The sequence below is a fragment of the Typopeltis vanoorti genome, chromosome 23 (assembly GCF_054136105.1).
Source record: "Typopeltis vanoorti isolate ZY-2024b chromosome 23, IOZ_Tvanoo_1.0, whole genome shotgun sequence".
NCBI lineage: Eukaryota > Metazoa > Arthropoda > Arachnida > Uropygi > Thelyphonidae > Typopeltis > Typopeltis vanoorti.
In genome coordinates, this window is record NC_143571.1 from 4,256,939 (window position 1) to 4,277,816 (window position 20,878).

The window sequence follows — 20,878 nt, forward strand, 5'->3', positions numbered from 1 at the left end:
ACCAAGTCTATCACCATCTCCTACATCCAGGGCACCTCTGAGAAAATAACCAATATCCTCAAAAAATATGATCTTACTTCCTGTTACAGACCATATAAAAAGTTGGCATCCCTTATCTGCTCTACCAAAGACCAACCACTTCCCCTAGACCTACCTGGTATATACCAGGTCCCTTGCAGCTGCAAATTGTCCTACTTTGGCCAAACAGGCAGAACAACAAATATCAGGATTTCAGAACACCAAGACTACATCCGGTTTCATCAGTACAGCCGCTCTGGGCTGGCAGACCATGCCTTAGATACCCACCATAAAATTCGTTGGAAGAAAACAAAAATAATTCATCGCAGCAAGTTTAAATACGAAAGATTATTCAAAGAATCTTCAGCAGCTCTAAAAAACGTTCCTAACCGCAACAAATTTGGGTGCATGAAACTACCCCAAATTTGGGAGACTTACATTATGAGAACTTCAGCCCAACTGCCAAGACTACCAAATTAGCCCGCAAGAGGGCACCATTAGGACTTTAGGAACAATATTAGTTTCTTGCTTTCTTCCTCATTTGCTTTGTGTTACTGCCTGCGTGCACATACCATATCTTTATGTTCCTGAAGATGGCAATGTGACGTTGCCGAAATATAGAAGTGATTCATTAAAGTTACCTTTAATTAATATACTTTATATGCGTTGTTAATTCCGTAAACTAATTACCAGTGATGATTATTAGATATAAATCAATATTATATAGATGGAAAACCTTGCCACTTCCATATGATACTGATTAACTTACCTTCATCTCAAAAGCCTTTATAAAAGTTCATGTCCTAGACAGGATTTGTACCCATCTTACCAACCAAAGAGCATTATCAATACCAACTGAGGTTTCATTAAGGTTCTGCAATAGGACCTTATAGCTCTCTTAAAACATCTGGACTTAAAATAGCTTCTCTGAATCACAGGCACAACTCTTTCCAACAGATCCTGTATTCTGTGTTGACATAATGCTGTGCGAGATCCTACTTATACTTATAGGAACAGATATAGTATTAATGTTTAATAAATTTCTTCTTCACTGAACAGCCTGTCTGTCAAAAGTAAGAGATTGCATTTGCATGCAACTTAGTAAATGCTGGGTAGAAAAAAAGGAGAGTTTGTCATTGGTGGTAGGGCAGACATTGACCTATTTATTAATATGGAAAAAAAAAATAGACATGAAACAATAATACTTCTTCAAATATAGTGACAGATTCAGAGATTCCAAAAACATATATGAGAACACTACATTCAGCAGTATCACTCAGCAGTTCAAAAAAATATGAGACACTGGATTTTGATGAAGTTAAAGCCATTTAACAGTGTGTGATTTATGTTACAACAAAGATGATGATCAAATGGTATGAGCAGTTAATTAAACAAAGACTTGACAATGACCTATGATGATGATTAGGCTGAATCATGTACAAATCTGCCAGTAGGAGTAGATATCTGGAAAAGAGGCAGATAATGCCAGAGAAGGTATGGGTATGTGCAGTGTCTAAGAAAGGCAAACTAATTGCATTTTCCTTTTCAATAATGATCTTGTTGACACATGGATGAAGATTGATAAGTTCCTGTTTAAAAATAATAATAAATAAATAAATAAACTGCTCAATTCATTTTATGAATGTGGCTAAATAGTACCTATGTAGTGAACCCAAAAGGGAGTGGAGGCTGAGGATGAATGAAAAACAATGTTTCTTTCAACTTCAACTTTCTATCCACCATAATCAAATATCCCTAACCTCGACACTGAATCGACAGCCTATTCAAACCACCTGTAAATGCCATACATCAGTATCATCTCTGATTGCCTTGCCTATCTTTGCATCATCATCTTTGAAATTTCCTGTCAGCCCTTTTCCAATAGCATTAATGTATATGTCGCAGGGAAATGATGAAAATGGGGATATGATCAATTCACGGAAGATGTTAAAATAACAACTCTGTGGGGTGATTTCCCTGAAGAAAGTAAGTGATTTGATCAAATTCCTTAACTGTTTTAGTGAAAAGATGAAATAATATTGTTTAGATATTAAAAGTATTTATTTAATAAACCATGCATTATTAAATGTAGGATAGTTAATACAACAATAGTCATTTAAGCTGATATTTTTAAAAACAAAAAGGATATTTTTAGTTGCGTGCATTTTTATTATTGTTATCAAGTACCTACTGTAGAAAAATGAGTTCAGATATAAAAAAAAATCAAACTCTGACCGAATTTGTATCTGAAGAACAGTTCAATGAAACTGTCAGGACGTTTTTGAACAAGCGGCATGAAAAAGAAAAACTTTTGTGGACTTGCGAAAGGATAGAAGAAGCTGTCACAATCATTGAACAATTTAAATTAGCACCACTACTTAAACTGCAACGGACACATAAACAGTACTATTATGGAAAAAAATACGATGTTATGGAAGTAGGTACTAAAAAATCTTTGATTTTGAAGAGAAAGTCTGAATTCGATTCAATTGTGAAAATAGTACCAACGGAAAATTTTTACCACATACTTCGGGAAACCCATCAGTCAACTGGCCACAGAGGAAGAGATAAAATGCTGTATAGTTTGATATCGAAATACCTAATACCTACTTCAGTTGTACTGGAGTTTTTAAAGCTGTTCACGGTATGTCAGTCTAAAAAAAAATTTCCAAACAAAGGAATCGTTTGCCCAATTGTATCTAAGGTTGGTTGATTGGTAGAGCCTCTGCTACTAATGGCTCTGTTAAGTTTGAGCGCGGTTAGTAGTTGGAAGGGGACCAATCGTTCGATGCTGTTGGCACACTCTCCCTCGATGAGTCTTTGGACTCCCTGGAGGTGTCAAATAATAATAAATAAAATAATAATCTAGCGACTTCAATCATCGTGGCCAAGTCGATTTAGTTGACTTACAGTCGACACCAGATAGAAATTACAAATGGCTATTAAACTACCAGGACCACGCAACAAAATTCAGCTTTCTTCGACCGTTGACTACAAAAAGAGCTGCTGAAGTAGCAATGAAGCTATTAAAAATATTTTTGGAAGTAGGTTGTCCTCATATACTACAAAGCGACAACGGCCGTGAGTTTACGGCTGCTGTCATACAAGAATTAACAAGCCTCTGGCCAACGTGCAAAATTGTAAATGGTAGGCCTAGACATCCAGCTAGTCAAGGATCTGTTGAGCAATCAAATCAAAATGTTGAAGCTGTGTTACGTGCTTGGCTAATTGACAATGACACAAAAAATTGGGCTATAGGTTGTTACTTTGTTCAATTCCAAAAGAATTCCTCTTTTCATCGAACCATTAAACGATCACCTTAAAAAGCTTTATTTGGAATAGAACCAAAAACAGGAACACCAATTCTTAATCAGCAGGACCATGACATTATTTTAACACCAGAAGACTTACCAGCAGCTTCCTTAGAGAACAACAACAACGCTTCAACTTCAAAAGATCCACCAGCATCTGAATTAATTGATTACAATGCTTCAACTTCAAATGATCTATTAATAGTTAAATCAACCAACAATAAGACTTCAATGTCACACGATCTACCAGCAGCTGATTTACTCACCAAAAAGGCTATAAATTTAGAGGATCTACCAGAAAATGAATCAATTTCTTTATCGACAACAAGACAACTTGAACCAGTTAACAACTCTACTTCAACTCCTGCTTCAACAGTTAAAACATCTGTAGTGTCACTTGCATCAGAAGGGGAAGCAGCTGTCAGCGACAGTAAAGCATGTTGTGTTGTTTGTAGAATAGAATTTACTGGAGCCCATTCATGTGACATTTGTAAAAATCCGGTGCACTCAATATGTGGGAATACAGTAGGAGAAGAAGGATATGGATCGAAAATTCTATGCTATTTATGCCAAAAAGAAGAGAGCATTAAAGATCAAAGGGAAAATGCTGCAAAACATCTGAAAAGATCAGCTGAAAAAATGAAAGAAGTTTCTTTGAAGAAATTTAAAGACGTGTTAGTGAATTCCACAGTTTTAGTGTATGTACTTAAGGTAGATAGAGGCCCATTAGATGGAAATCACATTGTGGGGATCATATTAGATATAAAAAATAATTTATACCAAATTGGTACCTCAGTTGGAATTATAAAAGATTGGCTACCTAGAAACACTCTTGAAATAGCTACTACATTTACCGAAACAGTTCCACAGATTAACCTAAGTCTGCGTGAGATTGCAGGAAAATTATCCATATTTGGAGGTCAAGGATTTAAGAAGTGTTGCTGTGAACAATCCAAATTACAATGTAAAACAAAAAGATGTGCCTGTAAAAAAAGTAATGTACTTTGTAACTCGAGATGCCACAAATCAACGTGTTTTAATAAAAATGAATAAACATTATTATTTATTAATTACATTCATGAAAAATGTTTAAAATTTCACTAAAAATATCCTTTTTGTTTTTAAATATCAGCTTAAGTACCAATTTCTTTTGTTAATTAGTTTCAAATAAATAATTTGTTTCAACTATTCTACATTTAATAATGCATGGTTTACTAAATAAATACTTTTAATATCTAAACAATATTATTTCATCTTTTCACTAAAACAGTTAAGGGATTTGATCAAATCACTTACTTTCTTCAGGGAAATCACCCCACAGAGTTGTTATTTTAACATCTTCCGTGAATTGATCATATCCCTTAGGGATTTGATCAAATCCCCATTTTCATCATTTCCCTGAGACATATAGATTAGACAACAATGGTCTGAGGACTGAGCACACCACTAGTCACATTAAAGGGGCACATTCACATCCCCCATATACCACTTTTTGATACCTGTTTAAAAGCCACCCACTTATCCAAGAAAAAACTTATATTCCAATCCCATATTCTCTACTTTATGCAACAGCCTTTCAGGTGGTCTCCTATCAAATGGCTTAGCAAAGTTCAACAGTATCATAGTGTATCCATTCTCTTTATCCAATTCAGCCATAACATTATTATAAAAGATGAGCAAATTGCTCAGACATGACCTCCCTTAAGTAAACCCATGCTGGTCCTTGCAAAATGCATTTTGATTGTTCATCTATTTCTGTATGAGAGTTCTTACCTACTTCTCTGAAATCTTAAAAACTATTCCAGAGATACTGATAGGTCAACAGGTAGAAACATCAGTCTTTGCACCACCTTTATGCAATGAAATACATAATCATACTCATATGATCTTTCCTAAGCTAAGACTCAAATAATACATAATACAGACATGTCATGTTTGGCTGAATATGCAATATTTGGAACCTCCTCATACATCTCTATCACTTTCTTCATAGTATTATCAATGCAGTGGTAATATTATGCACTATGTCACATACACAAATTGAAAGATGCTGCCATCTTTGCTTTGTGCAGCAGGTATAGCAAGGTGTGGTCCACCAGTGCTTGATATGGCTGATATTAAAATACAGGGAAACCTTTTATTTTTTTTAAATGCATCATTGTCATCATGCTTGTCAAGGATTTAGGCCTAGAGTGGCCTGTTCTGGTCTTAGAAGTCATCATTGAATCTTTGAGAGGACGTCCTGGTTTTCTTTTTCCTAATGGTTAGTAATTTAAGGCTTGTTTTGGTAATCTTTCTGTTTTCATTCTTTCAACGTGTTCTATCCATTTATGTTTATATATATATTTTTTTCTATTACTGATTCCTGGTTTAATTCTTTAATAATTTCTTCATTTCTTTTGTAATTGAATAGAGTATACTTTGCAGTTTTTCTCATAAACTTCATTTCAGCTGTTATTAATCTTTGTCTTTTTGTTTTATTGTCCAGATTTCACTTCCATACAGTAGGACTGATGTATTGTATACTTTTAGTCTGGTCAGTTTTTGAACTAGGTTAGGTTTAAATATAGAGTTAATTACACCTGTTATTCTTAAATATTTTTCAATTTTTAAATTTATATCTTTTTCATATGTAATCATACATCCTAGGTAGTTAAATAAATTGACTTGTTCTAAAATCTTATCTATTACTATTTTAGTTCTTACTGGATCTTGTCCTTTAAAGGCCATAGTTTTTGATTTTTCTGTTGATGTTATCATTCCATAATCTTTGGCTACCTCGTTTAAATTTAAAATATCTTTCTGTAAGTTATATTCAGAATTTGTAATTATTATTTGGTCATCAGCAAAAAAGAGTGTTTAAGATTACAGTAGAAGAAAGTTTAATATCTTGATGGAAATTTTTATTCCATTTTATTATTATTTCATTTAGATAAATATTAAAAAGAGTTGCTGATAGGAGATATCCCGGTCAGACTCCTTGCAGTTCCAATCCAAGTACATGATAGTTCATAATTTAATTTATTTGTATTTGATTATTTTCATATATACTTATGATAGCTTTTAGAATATTATTTGGTATTTGTCTTTCTTTCAATATGTTAAATAAAATGCTTCTTTTAACTTTGTCAAATGCTTTTTCAAAGTCAATAAATGTAATATGTGTTTCTAAATTGTATTCTCTTCTTTTCTCTATTATTAATTTTAGGCAAAAGGTCAGGTCTATACATGACCGTCCTTTTCTAAATCCATTCTGTACTTCTAAAATAAACTTTTCAGAATATTTTATTAGTTTGTTATTTAAAATTCTACTATATATTTTGTAACAGGAATTTAGAATACTTATACCTCTATAATTTTTAGAGTCATCTCTACTCCCTTGTTTAAAGATAGGGATCACAATTGCTTTTTTCCATTCTATTGGTAGGTTACTTGTTGAATAGATTTTATTTAAAAAATAATAGGAGTCTTTCTTTAAACCTTATTCCTGCATATTTATATAATTCTGAGCACCTAACTTAGTTGCTCCAGGTGATTTTCCATTTCTTGTTTCTTTCAGGCTGATTTCTAATTCTTCTTTATTTATTTCCTTTTCATTTAATGTTTGTCAGTTATCTTTTTTAAAATATTTATCTGTCCACAATTCTGTATAGAAATGCTTCTATTTTCAATTGGGTGTTTAGTTTCACGTTTTCTTTAGTATCTGTACTTAAATGTTTCAAAATTTTATATATGCTGGGTCTTATTTTATATAAATCATGTTCTAAATTAGAAACAAATTTGCTCCATGATTCTCTATGTCTTTTTCTGACTTCTCTTTTAGCTATGGCTCTTATTCTTTTATATTCTATTTCATCTTCTACTCTTCTACTGCTTAACCATTTATGATATGCTTCTTATTTCTTTGATTGTATCATCCCATATCTTCAGTTTCTGTTTTGTTTTTATATTATTGAATTTTTGGTCTTTCCTAAGATTTCATTTGCTGCTGTATTTAGTATCATTTTTATACTAAACCATTCTATTTCTTCATTTTGTTTCATCTAAATATTGGTTAATTCTTTGTTCATATAGCCAATGTATATTTGTGTCATTTAATAATCTAGTTTTATAAACAAATGTTTTAAATCTTCTTTCTGTTCTTGTTATTTGTAGCCATTTAGGTGGTAATCTTAATTTTATTTCAGTGAGGAAGTGGTCACTACTTATTTCACCCTCTGTGAACTCGAACATCTAAAGAGAACTTTGACGTCTTTTCAATTAAGATAAAGTAATCTAATATTGATTTTCATCCTCTTGCTGAACAAGTATATTTATGTATGTTTTTATGTTTATAGAAAGAATTCATTATTTTAAGGTTATTATAAACTACAAAGGCGATCAATTTTTTACCATTCCTGTTTAGAGTATGTTCTTCATACTCTATATTCCTATATTATTATTAATTTTCGTGTTTCCAATTCTTGCATTTAAGTCTTCTAATATTACATAATCATTTTTATTTATTTTATTATATATATTTTGTAAGTGATTATACAATTCAATATTATCATCTATTCTTCCTTCTGAAGCATATAAACCCATTATTGTTAAATAACCTCTATCTATAAAAATCAAGTGGATATTAGATCCAGCATTATTTCAAATGCCGAATGTAGAAACTATGAAAGTTTTGTACAAGGAAGTTGACCAGAGAGCTTACATGAATACACCCACCTGAATTTACGAGTTGCCATAGCACGGACCACTCTAAAAAACATGCATGCTGCCCAGACATCCATATATTCGCTTTCTAATTTGGTCAATTTTTTAGGTTTCACTGGCATGACAGCTGTTTCGAACTTATTGGTTCATCCTCAGAGCCTAGTCAGAAATCTTAAGAGAGCAAAAACTCTCTTGCAATACTAGAGACCTTGTTGGAGAGGTGTATTTTTTGTAAGTGAACTCTTGGTCGGTGTGTGCAAAAGTGTTTATTAAATAAAAAGCCAAAAGGCTTGCATCACTTTGGCAATGCAGAATTTATAAAAATCAAGTGGATATTAGATCCAGCATTATTTCAAAGCTGAATGTAGAAACTATGACAGTTTTGTACAGGTAAGTTGACCAGAGAGCATTTTACATTTTAGTAAAAAAACCTCTATTTTTATTCTAGCTTCTATTATTCATTTATTCCATAAATTATAATATTTTTACTTATTTATTATTAATTATTATTTTTACTGTTTTGAAAGGGAATTATGAATCCAAATCAAAACACCTGCTTGTGCTCTTTGGGCTGTCAACTCCACTATATATTACATTAAAATTTTCAGTTCACATGGTTCCTTTTAATTACTTTTTTGTTTCAGTGATTACTGCTATTTGAAAATTTCTTTCATTTTAATATTTGGTCTAATTCTATTTCTTTATATGCTATTCCTCTTGCATTCCAGTTTGATATATGTATCATATTTTGTCATTTCCATTTTCATTTTACCTTTTTCATTCCAGTGTTGTTTTCCATAGATGCATTTTGATTATTTTTCTCTGTTGGCTTAAAAGTAGATTAATGTTCTCCATGTCATGTGTCTAGCCTGGTGATGGATAGTTCAGTGACAGGGCTGTTACCTTATTTTTTAAATGCTCGTTTAGTATTCTTCTGTCCCATGGGAATTCTATTGCTGCACTTTCTTTTGGGACAGTTGTTTGGGACTTTTGGGTTGATTAAAATCACATCTAAAATGACATAATATCACAGCACAATTTCCAATAACACAATCCAAAATATCACCTGGTAGATGCTCTTGTCTAATTTTTACCTCATGAAGGATTACAGTTATTAAGCATAGAACGGTCCAAAATTTAAGCAAGGAAAGAATTTTTCTGATTTCATTTGAATGAAGCAACATCACATCAGAGCTCACTTGAAAGAAACATTTACATTTAAAACAACTAAGAATTTATGATTTGTTGGAAAGTTTTATATCATCAATAATAAAAATAATAAGAAAGTGTACTTTCTGACATACTTGGGAACAGAAAGGAAGTTTGTTGATCCCAAAACTAAATATTTGGACAGAAAATAACCATCTATTATGAATGATAATAAATTATGCAAATTTAAAAACAATGCTTACAGCAGTTGGCTAACTAGTAATTTTAGCAAATTACCATGTACCAGAAGTGCGATATCAAACTAATTATACTTAAATAACAATATTAAATAAATAATAATACTGTGAATTCCTGAAACCTAATTTTATGTAGCTTAAATTATCTGACTAATGTGTAACAGCAAAATGCAATGGAAGTCTGAAAATCAATTCTAGAATGAACACGGACCAGAAACTATATTCGCATATAGTTTCTGGTCCGTGTTCAAGACAAAAATCTTCAAGTCTTGAAGATTATTCCAGTCATTCTCAATTGCAAAACTAAAAATTTAAACTAAAATTATTTACAGTTACTAAGCATAGAATGGTCCAAAATTTAAGCAAGGAAAGAATTTTTCTGATTTCATCTGGATGAAGCAACATCACATCAGAGCTCACTTGAAAGAAACATTTACATTTAAAACAACTAAGAATTTATGATTTGTTGGAAAGTTTTATATTATCAACAAACTTCATGTTATTTCTCATGTGTTTACATGCCTATAATGTGAAGAACTAAGTTGTGCTTCTAGTCAGAGGCTCTGATCATCCAGTTGCAAATTTTACATAAATAATTTTGACATCTAATCTTTTTTCAATAGATCAAAATAGGATAATTATTACTGACAGCTAACATTATCTACAGCATTATTTCAAAATAACATATATCAAGTTTAATAACTTCATGGAGTTGAGAAAATTCCCCACCTCGGCTCCAGTTTGGTTCAATTATTGTCATACAGAGATTCAACTATATAACAGCATAATCATAGCCTTACCTGACTTGACAATATCACAAAATGGAGGGCAGTGAGGCCAGTGGGACCGTGGTTAGCCATTACTTGGGCTACTGCTGGATTATCATGAGCAACTTTTCTAAGTGCTGAATGTAGCTCATGATTTGTTAGATATTGTTCCTCCAAGTTTTCATTTATTCCAAAATCATTAGACTTCGACCACACAAAGTGCCTATTATCCATTGTGAAGTTCAGCTGAACTGCACCTTTTTCTGGGACAGTCACTTTTTGGCTTTGTTTAAGATACCTAGGGAAAAAAGCACATAAGAATCTGAAAATATGAGTCAGCAAACAACATGACAAGATAATTAATTTTTACATACAATGAAACTATATCAAAGCAGATCAAAGAAACATGATAGCTAGGGTATACAGTAATTCTACACTTTTTAAAAAAAATTAAAAAATATTGATGCCTTCTCTTCTAAGAGTTAATTAACAGCCAAAGCTAAATAACTAGGAGAAGATCTCCTAGTCATCTAGCCTATAAGAAATTCAGAGCTGCAAACCAATCACAGCTTCTGATGCTGTCTCATTCTCACATTACTAAATACACACATTACTTAGTGTAAAGCGGTTACATTTAAGAATACACTTTGATACTGAATTGATAAAGACTGGTAATTTGGGATGTAACCAAATTGCATTCTATAATGGCTTCAACCAATATGAACATATTGATACAATATGATCAAATGTCATGCTGGGTGGGATGTAACATATCTAAACAAGTTCACCCTGGTTCCCTGTTGAAAACATCACAGAACCAGGATGAACACTGAAAGTCAGCTACTAGAACAACCTGAAACTCAACATAAGTGAAGATTTGAAAGAGGATACAAAAGGACTGTTGTAAGCAGCAAGAAAGAAGAGCGAGAGAGTGAAAATTGTAGTTTATTATCAACATATTAACTGAGTTAAGAAGGGCTATGATATCTATGTGCAGGCCATGTAAAAGATATGAACGCGACTTTTTGGATGTATGGAGCGAGTTTGATGGTAGAAAAGGACTCGTATAAGAGGAATGGTCTGAACTCTTGGCATCAGAAGCTTGGAGAAATTATTTACTAGGGTAAGATCTAATTTAAAAAGTCAGGAAAACCACATCACATGGGGGAACAGTGAGAATATTCAAACATATCAATGGACATGGTTCTGAAGCTGGTGAAGGACTGGACTTGTACATTTTGGGTTTGGACTTTGGGTGAGTGAGAGAGAGTGTATGTGTGTGTGGAAAAAGAAAATTGCCCTACTGTGCCAAGTATATGAAAAAACCATGAGATAACTCATTATGTATATACACAAATTCTAAAAGCATCAGGAACAAAAAAAATTGTTGCATGAATCGAGTTTGTTGCCTCGAAGAATACATTGTGGCGTAAGACTGCATCAGCGAAACCTGGATCTCAGATGTAATTGCAATCAGGTGTAAAGTGTATAATATTTTTAGGAAGGACAGAAGCATTAGGAGAGAAAATACTACTAATGACACCAGATGATTTGAACCCAGTTTGAGTAGAAATTCATTAAGCAATAAAACCAATAACCATATACATCAAAGTCACTGCTGCTCCATGCAGCAGTGACTTTGGGGTCTATATGGAGTGAAAGGGAGGCTAACAGGATGAAATATATGGTGGGGTATTGTTATACACCTGGCAGCTCAACTGGTAGAAAATGATGAAATGTATGCCTAATTACCCTGATGGGTACTAAATGAGTTATCATTATGAGTGATAATAACTGAACACTGATTGGGTAGAAGAAAAAAACTCATGATATGAAAGAAGAATTTACTGAGTTGCTGCAAGACAACTTTCTCAAACAACATGTGAAAGAAGGAACTTAGGGTTAAAAAGTGTTAGATTGGATCAGTATGAGAAGGGAGATCTCAGTTAAGGATGGCCTGTTTTGCTATCAGATGGTGAAAATATTCATGCCATACTAATTTCAGAAGTAAAGTATAATATTCCGATTAGGAAAGTTACATGTTGAACTACAAAGCTAGAAATTCTGAAAAACTTAAGACAATACTATGTTTGAGCCCATAGTAAGAGATATTATTTTGAGCTCCTCAGAGCTTGAAGAACAAACCTTATTATTATTATCTGTCACCTCCAGGGAGTCCAAAGACTCATTCAGGGAGGGCATCTACTCTACAACTCTGTCTCCACCACTCAGAATCCATCAACTGACCGCAACTACACCAACGGCATCTATCACTGACCATCACCAACGGCATCTATCACTGACCATCACCACTAGTATTTCTACTAACAATCATAAACATCTATGTCCATGGCAGGATTCGAATCTGCAGCCTTTTGGCTAGGGAGTGGATATGCTAACCACTCAGCCAGCCAGGCTGGCAACAATGATAAGATAATTAATTTTACATACAATGAAATTAGGTGCTATACCAAAACAAATCTCACAATATTCCTTCCATGATGTAGAAAGAATATTGTGAGAATAAGGATGAGAGGTGCTATGGAATTAGTAGAGTGCAAACTAGAAAAGTTGAATTGTAGAGAAAGCTAAGTCAGCATATGAAAAGCAGACTATGCTAGCTAAAGGCAACCCAAATGAATTTTATCATTATGCCACAAGTAAAAGAAAGACTGCATGGGGGGAGGGGGGGGGAGAATAACTTAATGTAGGCAGTACTCATGCATCAGAAGCAGATGTAATTGTTCAAATAATGAATGCTCACTTTGCTAAGATCTATCAACCTGTTGGAAGTAATATGGCAATTAGAGCTACCAACACATTGGATGAAGAGATAGAAGTACATGATGTTCTAGAGCTATTGTCTGGAACAGAGTGGGATATCAGTACATGTGCTAAAAGAATGTTCAACTGAAGTTCTGATTTTTCTATCCTAACAGGTTTGCCACACACACTTCTCTGGCCAAATCAATCAACATTTTCCCAGTTTGTCACTGAGCATCCAAGGTTCGATTATTGCTTTTTAAACTTTCATCTTTTTTTCTTTGTAATATTTGCACAATTGTCTAAAGCTCTCCTATGAAAATTATTTCACTTATTCTTTCTTAAAACTTTCTTAAATATTTTTCTTTTCAATATGATATTTTTATCCAGCTGAAAATTAATGGTGATCATTTTCTATTTCAAATCCCCTATCTACTCTTGCCACTACCAACAACATAATCAGTGAGAGGTCTTTATTTCTTGTATCTTTAAGCATGTGAATTTATGCACATCCTTATGTTACAAAATGGTTTTAGTAATGACTATTTCACATTTTTAACAGCTAGTAAGCTCTGCTCTTGTCCCAAAATTTTTCCAAACTTATCTATATCTCTGGTATTCGTTTCATCTGTTTAGTTTTCCAAAAAAGGCCATAATGATTTGAAAAATTCCTCAACTTCTTCCTTGGCAGAACTTCTCCAGGATCATAAGCACAAATAAGTCTCATTGTCCAATTCCCCATTTTGATGTCTGTCTGCATTAGTCTCATTACTCTTGAAATTGTGTTCTATCTATAAAGATTATCTTTGTTTTTGTTGAATACTACAGCTATTCCTTACTTTTCCTGATTATCTTGCCTGAGCATAGCATTTTGTAATTGTTACTTAGAAGAATCAACCCGTCTTTGTTTTAGTAATGTCAATAATGTTGATGGGATATTTCTCTAATTCTTCTACCAATTCCACTTCTTTTCCATTCATAGTGTTTTATGTTCACGGCACCTCTCTCTTGAATTCTGCTGATATCAAGTTGGAGTTTGTCCTGGTTGCTGACTTTTCACTGTTTAATCTGTTTCTTAAACAAAAACAGCAGGGGGATTTTGTTTAGATGGAAGACAACCCTAGTAGACATGACATTTCATCTTCATGATCCATTACTTTGTTTTTATTTAAGCCAACAAGAAATAGAATTGGATCAGTTATACCTAGTAACAGAGTGCTACGAGAAGCAAGGATTGTACATAAAGTCAGAAGCCCTGGTTGGTTCTCCTCAATCCTTAAAATAACTTGGAGGAGACCTATGTGGAGATTTCCTCGCAGTTCTCTAACCTTGATCCTTAAGTAATCCCCCTAAATGAGATCACATTTAGGGTGTAAATCAATGATTCATTGGTAACTGTAGTCAGGGTAAAGATTTTTTTTTTTTTTTTTTTTTTTTTTTTTTTTTTTTTTTTTTTTACATAATCTATAAAACGTACTCTAGAGGTCAAACATGGAACATTTTTTTCAGGCCACTTCAGATCTCCAAAAAATAGGTCAGTGACTTAGTAAAATTCATCTCCCACTTGAAAACAATCGAAACATCCACATTCACAAATGGATTCAAATTGCAGCCTCTTTAGATATAGAGCACGTATTAACAGCAACTATAGTCTTTATCGTTTCTAATTCCTTTTTACAGTACTTTTTTCCTTTATTTCTAAGATTTTTAATAGCCTTCAGAACAATGTGATCTTCATATTTAGTGTGTATATTCTTCTGTCTTTCTATGACATTTGTTGTTCTGGAATAAAAACCACAAGGAACTGGAGCAAAAATAAATAATTTACTAACCAAATTAAATATTCACACACAGTGACATTTTGTTAGCTCATTGACAGAGGCACTCTAAAGACAGACAGACAGACAGACACACACACACACACACACACACACACACACACACACACACACACACACACACACACACACACACACACACACACACTTGGTGAAGACAGGGGATGAAATGAACTACAGAATAAAGACAGTCACATGTTTGATGAGCATGAGTCTCAACAGATTGCAGTATAGTGGCTACTCTTCTAAACACAATACCCAGAATACTATCTAGGTTCGTCTGTGGACAATTTGGTGACTGCATGTCACATCTGAAGGTGCAGCATAGGAAACAGTGGCTACATAGTCTGAACAACTGTCTTAATGCTTCTGTTCAAGTGACCTCATTACCAGAGCGACTGCACCATAACAGTATGAAAGCAACTGCAACTATGGTTAGCACTACCTAGATGGGATTCTGACTTAGAAGTGTTCAGTTATGGTCCTATATTAAGAACCTAAAGTTAATGATAGGTATTCAGGACTGCTGCAAATTCGGCCAGATGAAAGACTGCCTTAATCCAATAACTTGACCAAGAACTTGGACTTTTCAAAACTTCAGCCTGCAGAAACAGAGTGGATTTAGTTCTCAGGACCTGCAATGTATCTGGAATAATAGGCTTTTATTCTTCTTCTTATTATTATTATACAGGCACCTCCATGAAGTCTGAAAACTCATTGTGGCAGACCCAAATCTATCCACACAATTTATCATACCTCTCCTTAAACCAATTAACAAAGCACTCAACAATTGACTCTGGCAACCCATTCCACTCATTCACAACTCTCCAAGCAAAAAATCTAATTCCTCACACCCCTACTAACCATACCTTTATTCAACTTCGAGGGATGACCTATTCTGGTCCCTCTAGCCAAGTGAAACACTTCCCCTGCATCAATCCTATAAAAAAACCCTTTAAACAACTTAAATATTTCTTTCATATCTCCTATCAACCAACTTCTGTGATACACTCACCCTCAATCTATCCTCATAGGGCACTCAGCATTTCGTCACTAGCCTCTGAATCTCCATTGCTCCCTCATCCTCAAGAAACCCAGGGGACCAGACTTGAGCAGTAATCCTAATGTGGGTGTATCAAGGCCTTATAAAGAAGAATAACAACTTCTATATCTCTAAATGTTACTGTGTTCTTCAATAGCCAAGTAATCTTATGGGCTGCCTTAGCAACCTTAGGAATATGTCCTCTAAACTAACTCTCTGTCTACCACCACCACACCCCTAAAATCTCTAGCTTCATCTATTTCCTGCAGTTCAGTACCATCAATATGATAAACAGCTTGTAATCTATTTTTTACAAAATGCTTAACTTTACTTACATCTTTTGCAAACAAAATGGTTACAACAACAACAACAAAACAGAAAAACAAATAAACACTTGCTAAACTCCTTAAAAAATAAGAATAAAGCAAATTATTTATTTTCCACTTTGTAATTTTTATTCCAGGAACTTCAATATGGATCACTACAATAAATATGAAAATTCAAAAAAGTGGAAATTTTTTCTATGTTGTCTTATATGGCTCCTGTTGACCTTTTATGTTGAGCCCATATATGAGAGGTTGGCTGGTCAACCTATAGTACGTTAGTACTGTACATGGGTAGTGGGTTGGGAAAGGAAAAACTTGTTTATATTTGATTTAAAAGCCTGTATGTTGTATTCCTTGGGAAATACATCAGGAGGAAGACTGTTACACAGTACAGCAGTAGCAGGGAGGATGAAAGAAGGATAAAGGAGGATGAAAAGATACTTGTTCTGTGGGTTTCAACGTGTACTTTGAAAGGATGTTGGGCAGCAGCTGTACATGTTCCAATGGGCTTAGTACAGAGTGGGGGGGGGTTATGCTGTTTCAATTAACGTTCCTCATGGAAATATTTATAGAATACACAAATTGCAGAGATCAAATGTTTATGTTGAAAGTGAGGGGAGCAAGTTGGTGAGAGATGGATCATTTATCAGTCTAAATGCTCTCCGCTGTATTGAGTCAATCATTTTGAGGGAACTTTTAGGAATCCCACTCCAAATGTGAGAGCAGTATTCGATAGCTGGGTGGATTGGTGATTTGCTGTTTAGAGGTAAAGTAACGTCTTGAGCGAAAGAGAAAACCTAGTTTTTGGGAAGCTGAGAATGCAATGGTTGTGAGGTGTTTACGCCAGGAGAGGCTTGATGTCGAGGTAATTCTGATAAGAGAAATCTCATCTTGTCTGGGAATTTGAGTGTTATCAAAAATAATGCTGGGGGAAAATTGTTCTTTTTTGTGAGAAATAAGACAGAACTGACTTTTACTAGCGTTGAAGCTGACGAGGTTATCTAAGTCCCATTGGAGGATGGCTTGGAGGCCAGAATTAAGGGCAGTGGTGGTTGCTGTTTTGTGAGTTGTAGTGAGTTGTGTAAAGTAGGGTTTGTCAAATGAAAGGGAGGAATGCAATGTGCTGTCATCTGAAAAACTGTGTATTGGGTTGGAGGTCAACTGAAGTAGGTCATTGATATACAGAAGAAAGAGGGTCGGTGAGAAAAATGAACCTTGTAGGACCCCAGCATTAGTTGGATGGTGAGAGGATAGGGAGCTGTCTACCATCACAAATAGCCTGCATCCAGACAGAAGCTGGCAATCCATCTGCAGAAGTCCTGAGACAGTCTAAATGATGACAGTTTGCTTAGTAAGTCTTACATGCCAGGATACTGCAGGTAATACATCAATCAGTAACATGATTTATTCTTTTCCAGCAATAAAATTTAACTTTTTGAATCAACCAATGATATCTTCAGTGCAAATAATATTTGCATATTTTAGTTTTGATTTACCTCTAATGGGGAACTGGACAATGAGACTTATTTGTGCCTATGGTCCCACAGAAGGTTCTACTAAGGTAGAAGTGGGAGAATTTTTTGAGGCTTTAGAAAAAGCAACTGACACAATGAAAAAGGAAAAGTTGGTCCTTGTTGGGGATCTAAATAGCAGAGTAGGAAATGATTGTGAGACATACAAAAATATTTTGGGAAAATTTGGAGAAAAGAGCAAAGCTAATAATAATGGCAAATATCTGTTGGATTTCTGCTCAGGACATGGACTGGTTATTACTAACACCATGTTCCAACATAAAAATGTGCACAAATTCACATGGAGAGAAGAGGCTAGGAATAAGAAAAGTCTCATTGACTATGTTATTGTTGACAGTGATGTTTTCTCCCTGGTGCAGGACACCAGAGTGTACAGAGGATTTGAAATTGGAAGTGATCATTATTTAGTCTTGAGCAGGATAAAATTGAATTTCATATTGAAAAGAATAACATGTAAGAAAGTTTTAAAGCGAATAAAAGTTGAGCAGCTCTCAGATGTAAACTGTAGACTAAAATACAGAAATATTATTGGAAAGAAAATGAAAGAGTTTGAGAACAGGAATCAAACCTTGGAGATTCAGTGGCAAACTCTGAAGGAAACATTGATTGATTCTGCCAGAGAGGCATGTGGTGAGGTTGTGTGCAAAGATAAAAAAATCAGAACTCCCTGGTGGACACAGGAAGTTAAAGAGGCAGTGAAGGAAAAGAAGAAAGCATATCAAAAGTTCCTGTCAAATAAGTCAGCTTTTACTCTTACAGAATACAGAGACAAATGTAAGAAAGCTAAACAGTGTGTAAAACTAGCTAAACAAAAGTCATGGGAGGACTTTGGCAAGAATATAGAAAATAAATATCAAGAAGGTGGCAAAATATTCTGGAGGTTGTTGAAGAAGCTTAGGAATGGAGGAAAGAGTGCTGTAAAAGGAATTAGAGATGATAAAGGTGAAATGAAAACAGGAGAAAAAGATATCCTTGAAGTATGGAGTAATTACTTTGAAAAACTGCTAAATGAAACAAGCAGTGATGACAGCACAGTGATAAAAAACACTGACCAGGCATGCAGTCAGGAATACATATCCATACTTGAAGTAGAAAAAGCCATCAAAGGCTTGAAATGTGGAAAGGCAGCAGGAGTAGATGATGTTCGACCAGAAATGCTGAAGTATGGTGGGATAAGAGTCTTACAGTGGCTGCACTGCATAGTTCAGAAAGCCTGGACAGAGGGACGAATTCCCGATGATTGGAGTAGAGCTCTCATAGTACCCATATATAAAAAGGGAAATAAAACTGAATGTGAGAATTACAGAGGTATTTCCCTACTGAGTGTTCCTGGCAAGATCTATGCAAGTATACTTGAGAAACGGTTGAGAAGAATTGTGGAAGAAAAGCTTGGTGAAGAACAAGCTGGATTCAGGCCAAATAGAGGCTGTCAGGATCAGATCTTCACTTTACGACAAATAGTCTAGAAAGATTGGGAATATAACAAAGATCTGTATTTAAGTTTTGTCGATTTGGAAAAGGCATATGACAAGGTGCCAAGAGAGAAGCTATTCAATACGCTGCAGTTATATGGTGTCAATGGGGCATTATATCAAGCAATACTTAGTCTTTATTTGAGTTGTGAGTCAGCAGTTAGAATTGAAGGAAGTACAGGAAGATGGTTTAATGTTAAATCTGGTGTGAGACAAGGATGTACATTATCCCCTCTGTTATTCATTATCTATATGGATCACATTATGAAGGAATGTGGTATTAAACCTGATATCAAAATTGGAGATGTTAATGTCAGCTCTTTGCTTTATGCAGATGATGTTATACTTCTAAATAAATCTGCTACAAGTCTGCAAGATTCTCTGACTAAATTGAATAGCTGTTGTAATAGATATGGTATGAAGGTCAGCAATAAAAAGACAAAGACAATGAAAATAGGCAGAATCATTGAAAATGTCAACTGTGTTGTGAATGGAGAACCTGTGGAACAAGTAAAACATTTCAGCTACTTAGGCACAATTTTTACTGAAGATGGTAAACTAAATATAGAAATAGACAACAGAATCAGCAAAGCTGGTATCGTGGGAAGTCAATTGAATAAATTCATATGGAATAAGAAAGAAATTAGTCGGAACACTAAATTAGCTGTATACAAGACTGTGTTCAAACCAATTTTAACTTATGGATCTGAGAGCTGGGTCAGAAGTAAAACACTTGACCAAAGACTAGAAACCGCAGATATGAGAGTCCTGAGAAAGATTAGAGGCGTGAACAGATGGCATCAATGGCAATATCATATTAAAAATGAGGATATTAGGAAAGAACTTGACATTGTCAGCATCCAGGAATGCGTTAGCAGAGCTAATCTCAGGTGGTATGGTCACTTAAATAGAATGGGAGAGGAAAGATTAGCAAAACAAGTGTTCTCTGCCAGGTTGGCAGGAAAACGACCCAGAGGAAGACCAAGATATAGGTGGATTGATACGGTACAAAGTGCCTTAGACGATAGAAATATAAGATCTGATAATGTTGGAGTCTTGACAAGTAACAGACTGATTTGGAGGAAAATTGTAGATAGGAAATTAGTAATGATGTAATTTTTTCATGTAGTACTGTCATATCCTGTACACCCCTTGAGGGTACATGGCAGGAATTTGATGATGATGATGATGAAGTCTTCCCAGCTTAATTAGTTCTAAAACTGTCATACTTATTTTTCTTGTCAATGTAACACTTACTTTTATACTGCTCAAAACTAAATGATGTTCATTTTCTGTTTTAAATCTCCTACACCCTTTTGTGATCTGAATCAAAGACACTGCTATCAACATAACCCCAATCAACAGGACTATTTCTTGTGTATTCTCTTCCTATGAATTTATGTACATCTTTATGTTGGTAAATGATATTAATGATGACTAGTCTAGATGACCGCTTGATTTCTGAACAGAAATCAAGCAGGTATTTACAATTAAATTTTAAATTAGAAAGAAAGAACTAATTTTTTTAAAACATTCTTATGTGTGGGATTAATTAATTCCTTTGCTATTTCTATTTCCGATAAGAATCAGCATTTTCTTTTTATTTATGCTCACACGCAGACCTACACTTTTTAGCGTGTAGGCATTCGGAACTGAAATCCTACGGAATAGGTTGGTTACTCCTTATTCCTGGAGGTAT

General features: G+C 34.3%; 1 protein-coding gene across 1 annotated transcript in view; it reads right to left on the reverse strand.

Moving 5' to 3' along the window:
* Window positions 1-20,878, reverse strand: part of LOC150093582 (carboxypeptidase D-like) — a 506,393-nt gene that overhangs the window by 290,384 nt on the left and 195,131 nt on the right. Inside the window, exon 10 of the mRNA XM_090413049.1 lies at window positions 10,240-10,504. Coding sequence (XP_090269175.1) covers window positions 10,240-10,504 — 265 coding nt within the window. The remainder of the gene's footprint in view (window positions 1-10,239; window positions 10,505-20,878) is intronic.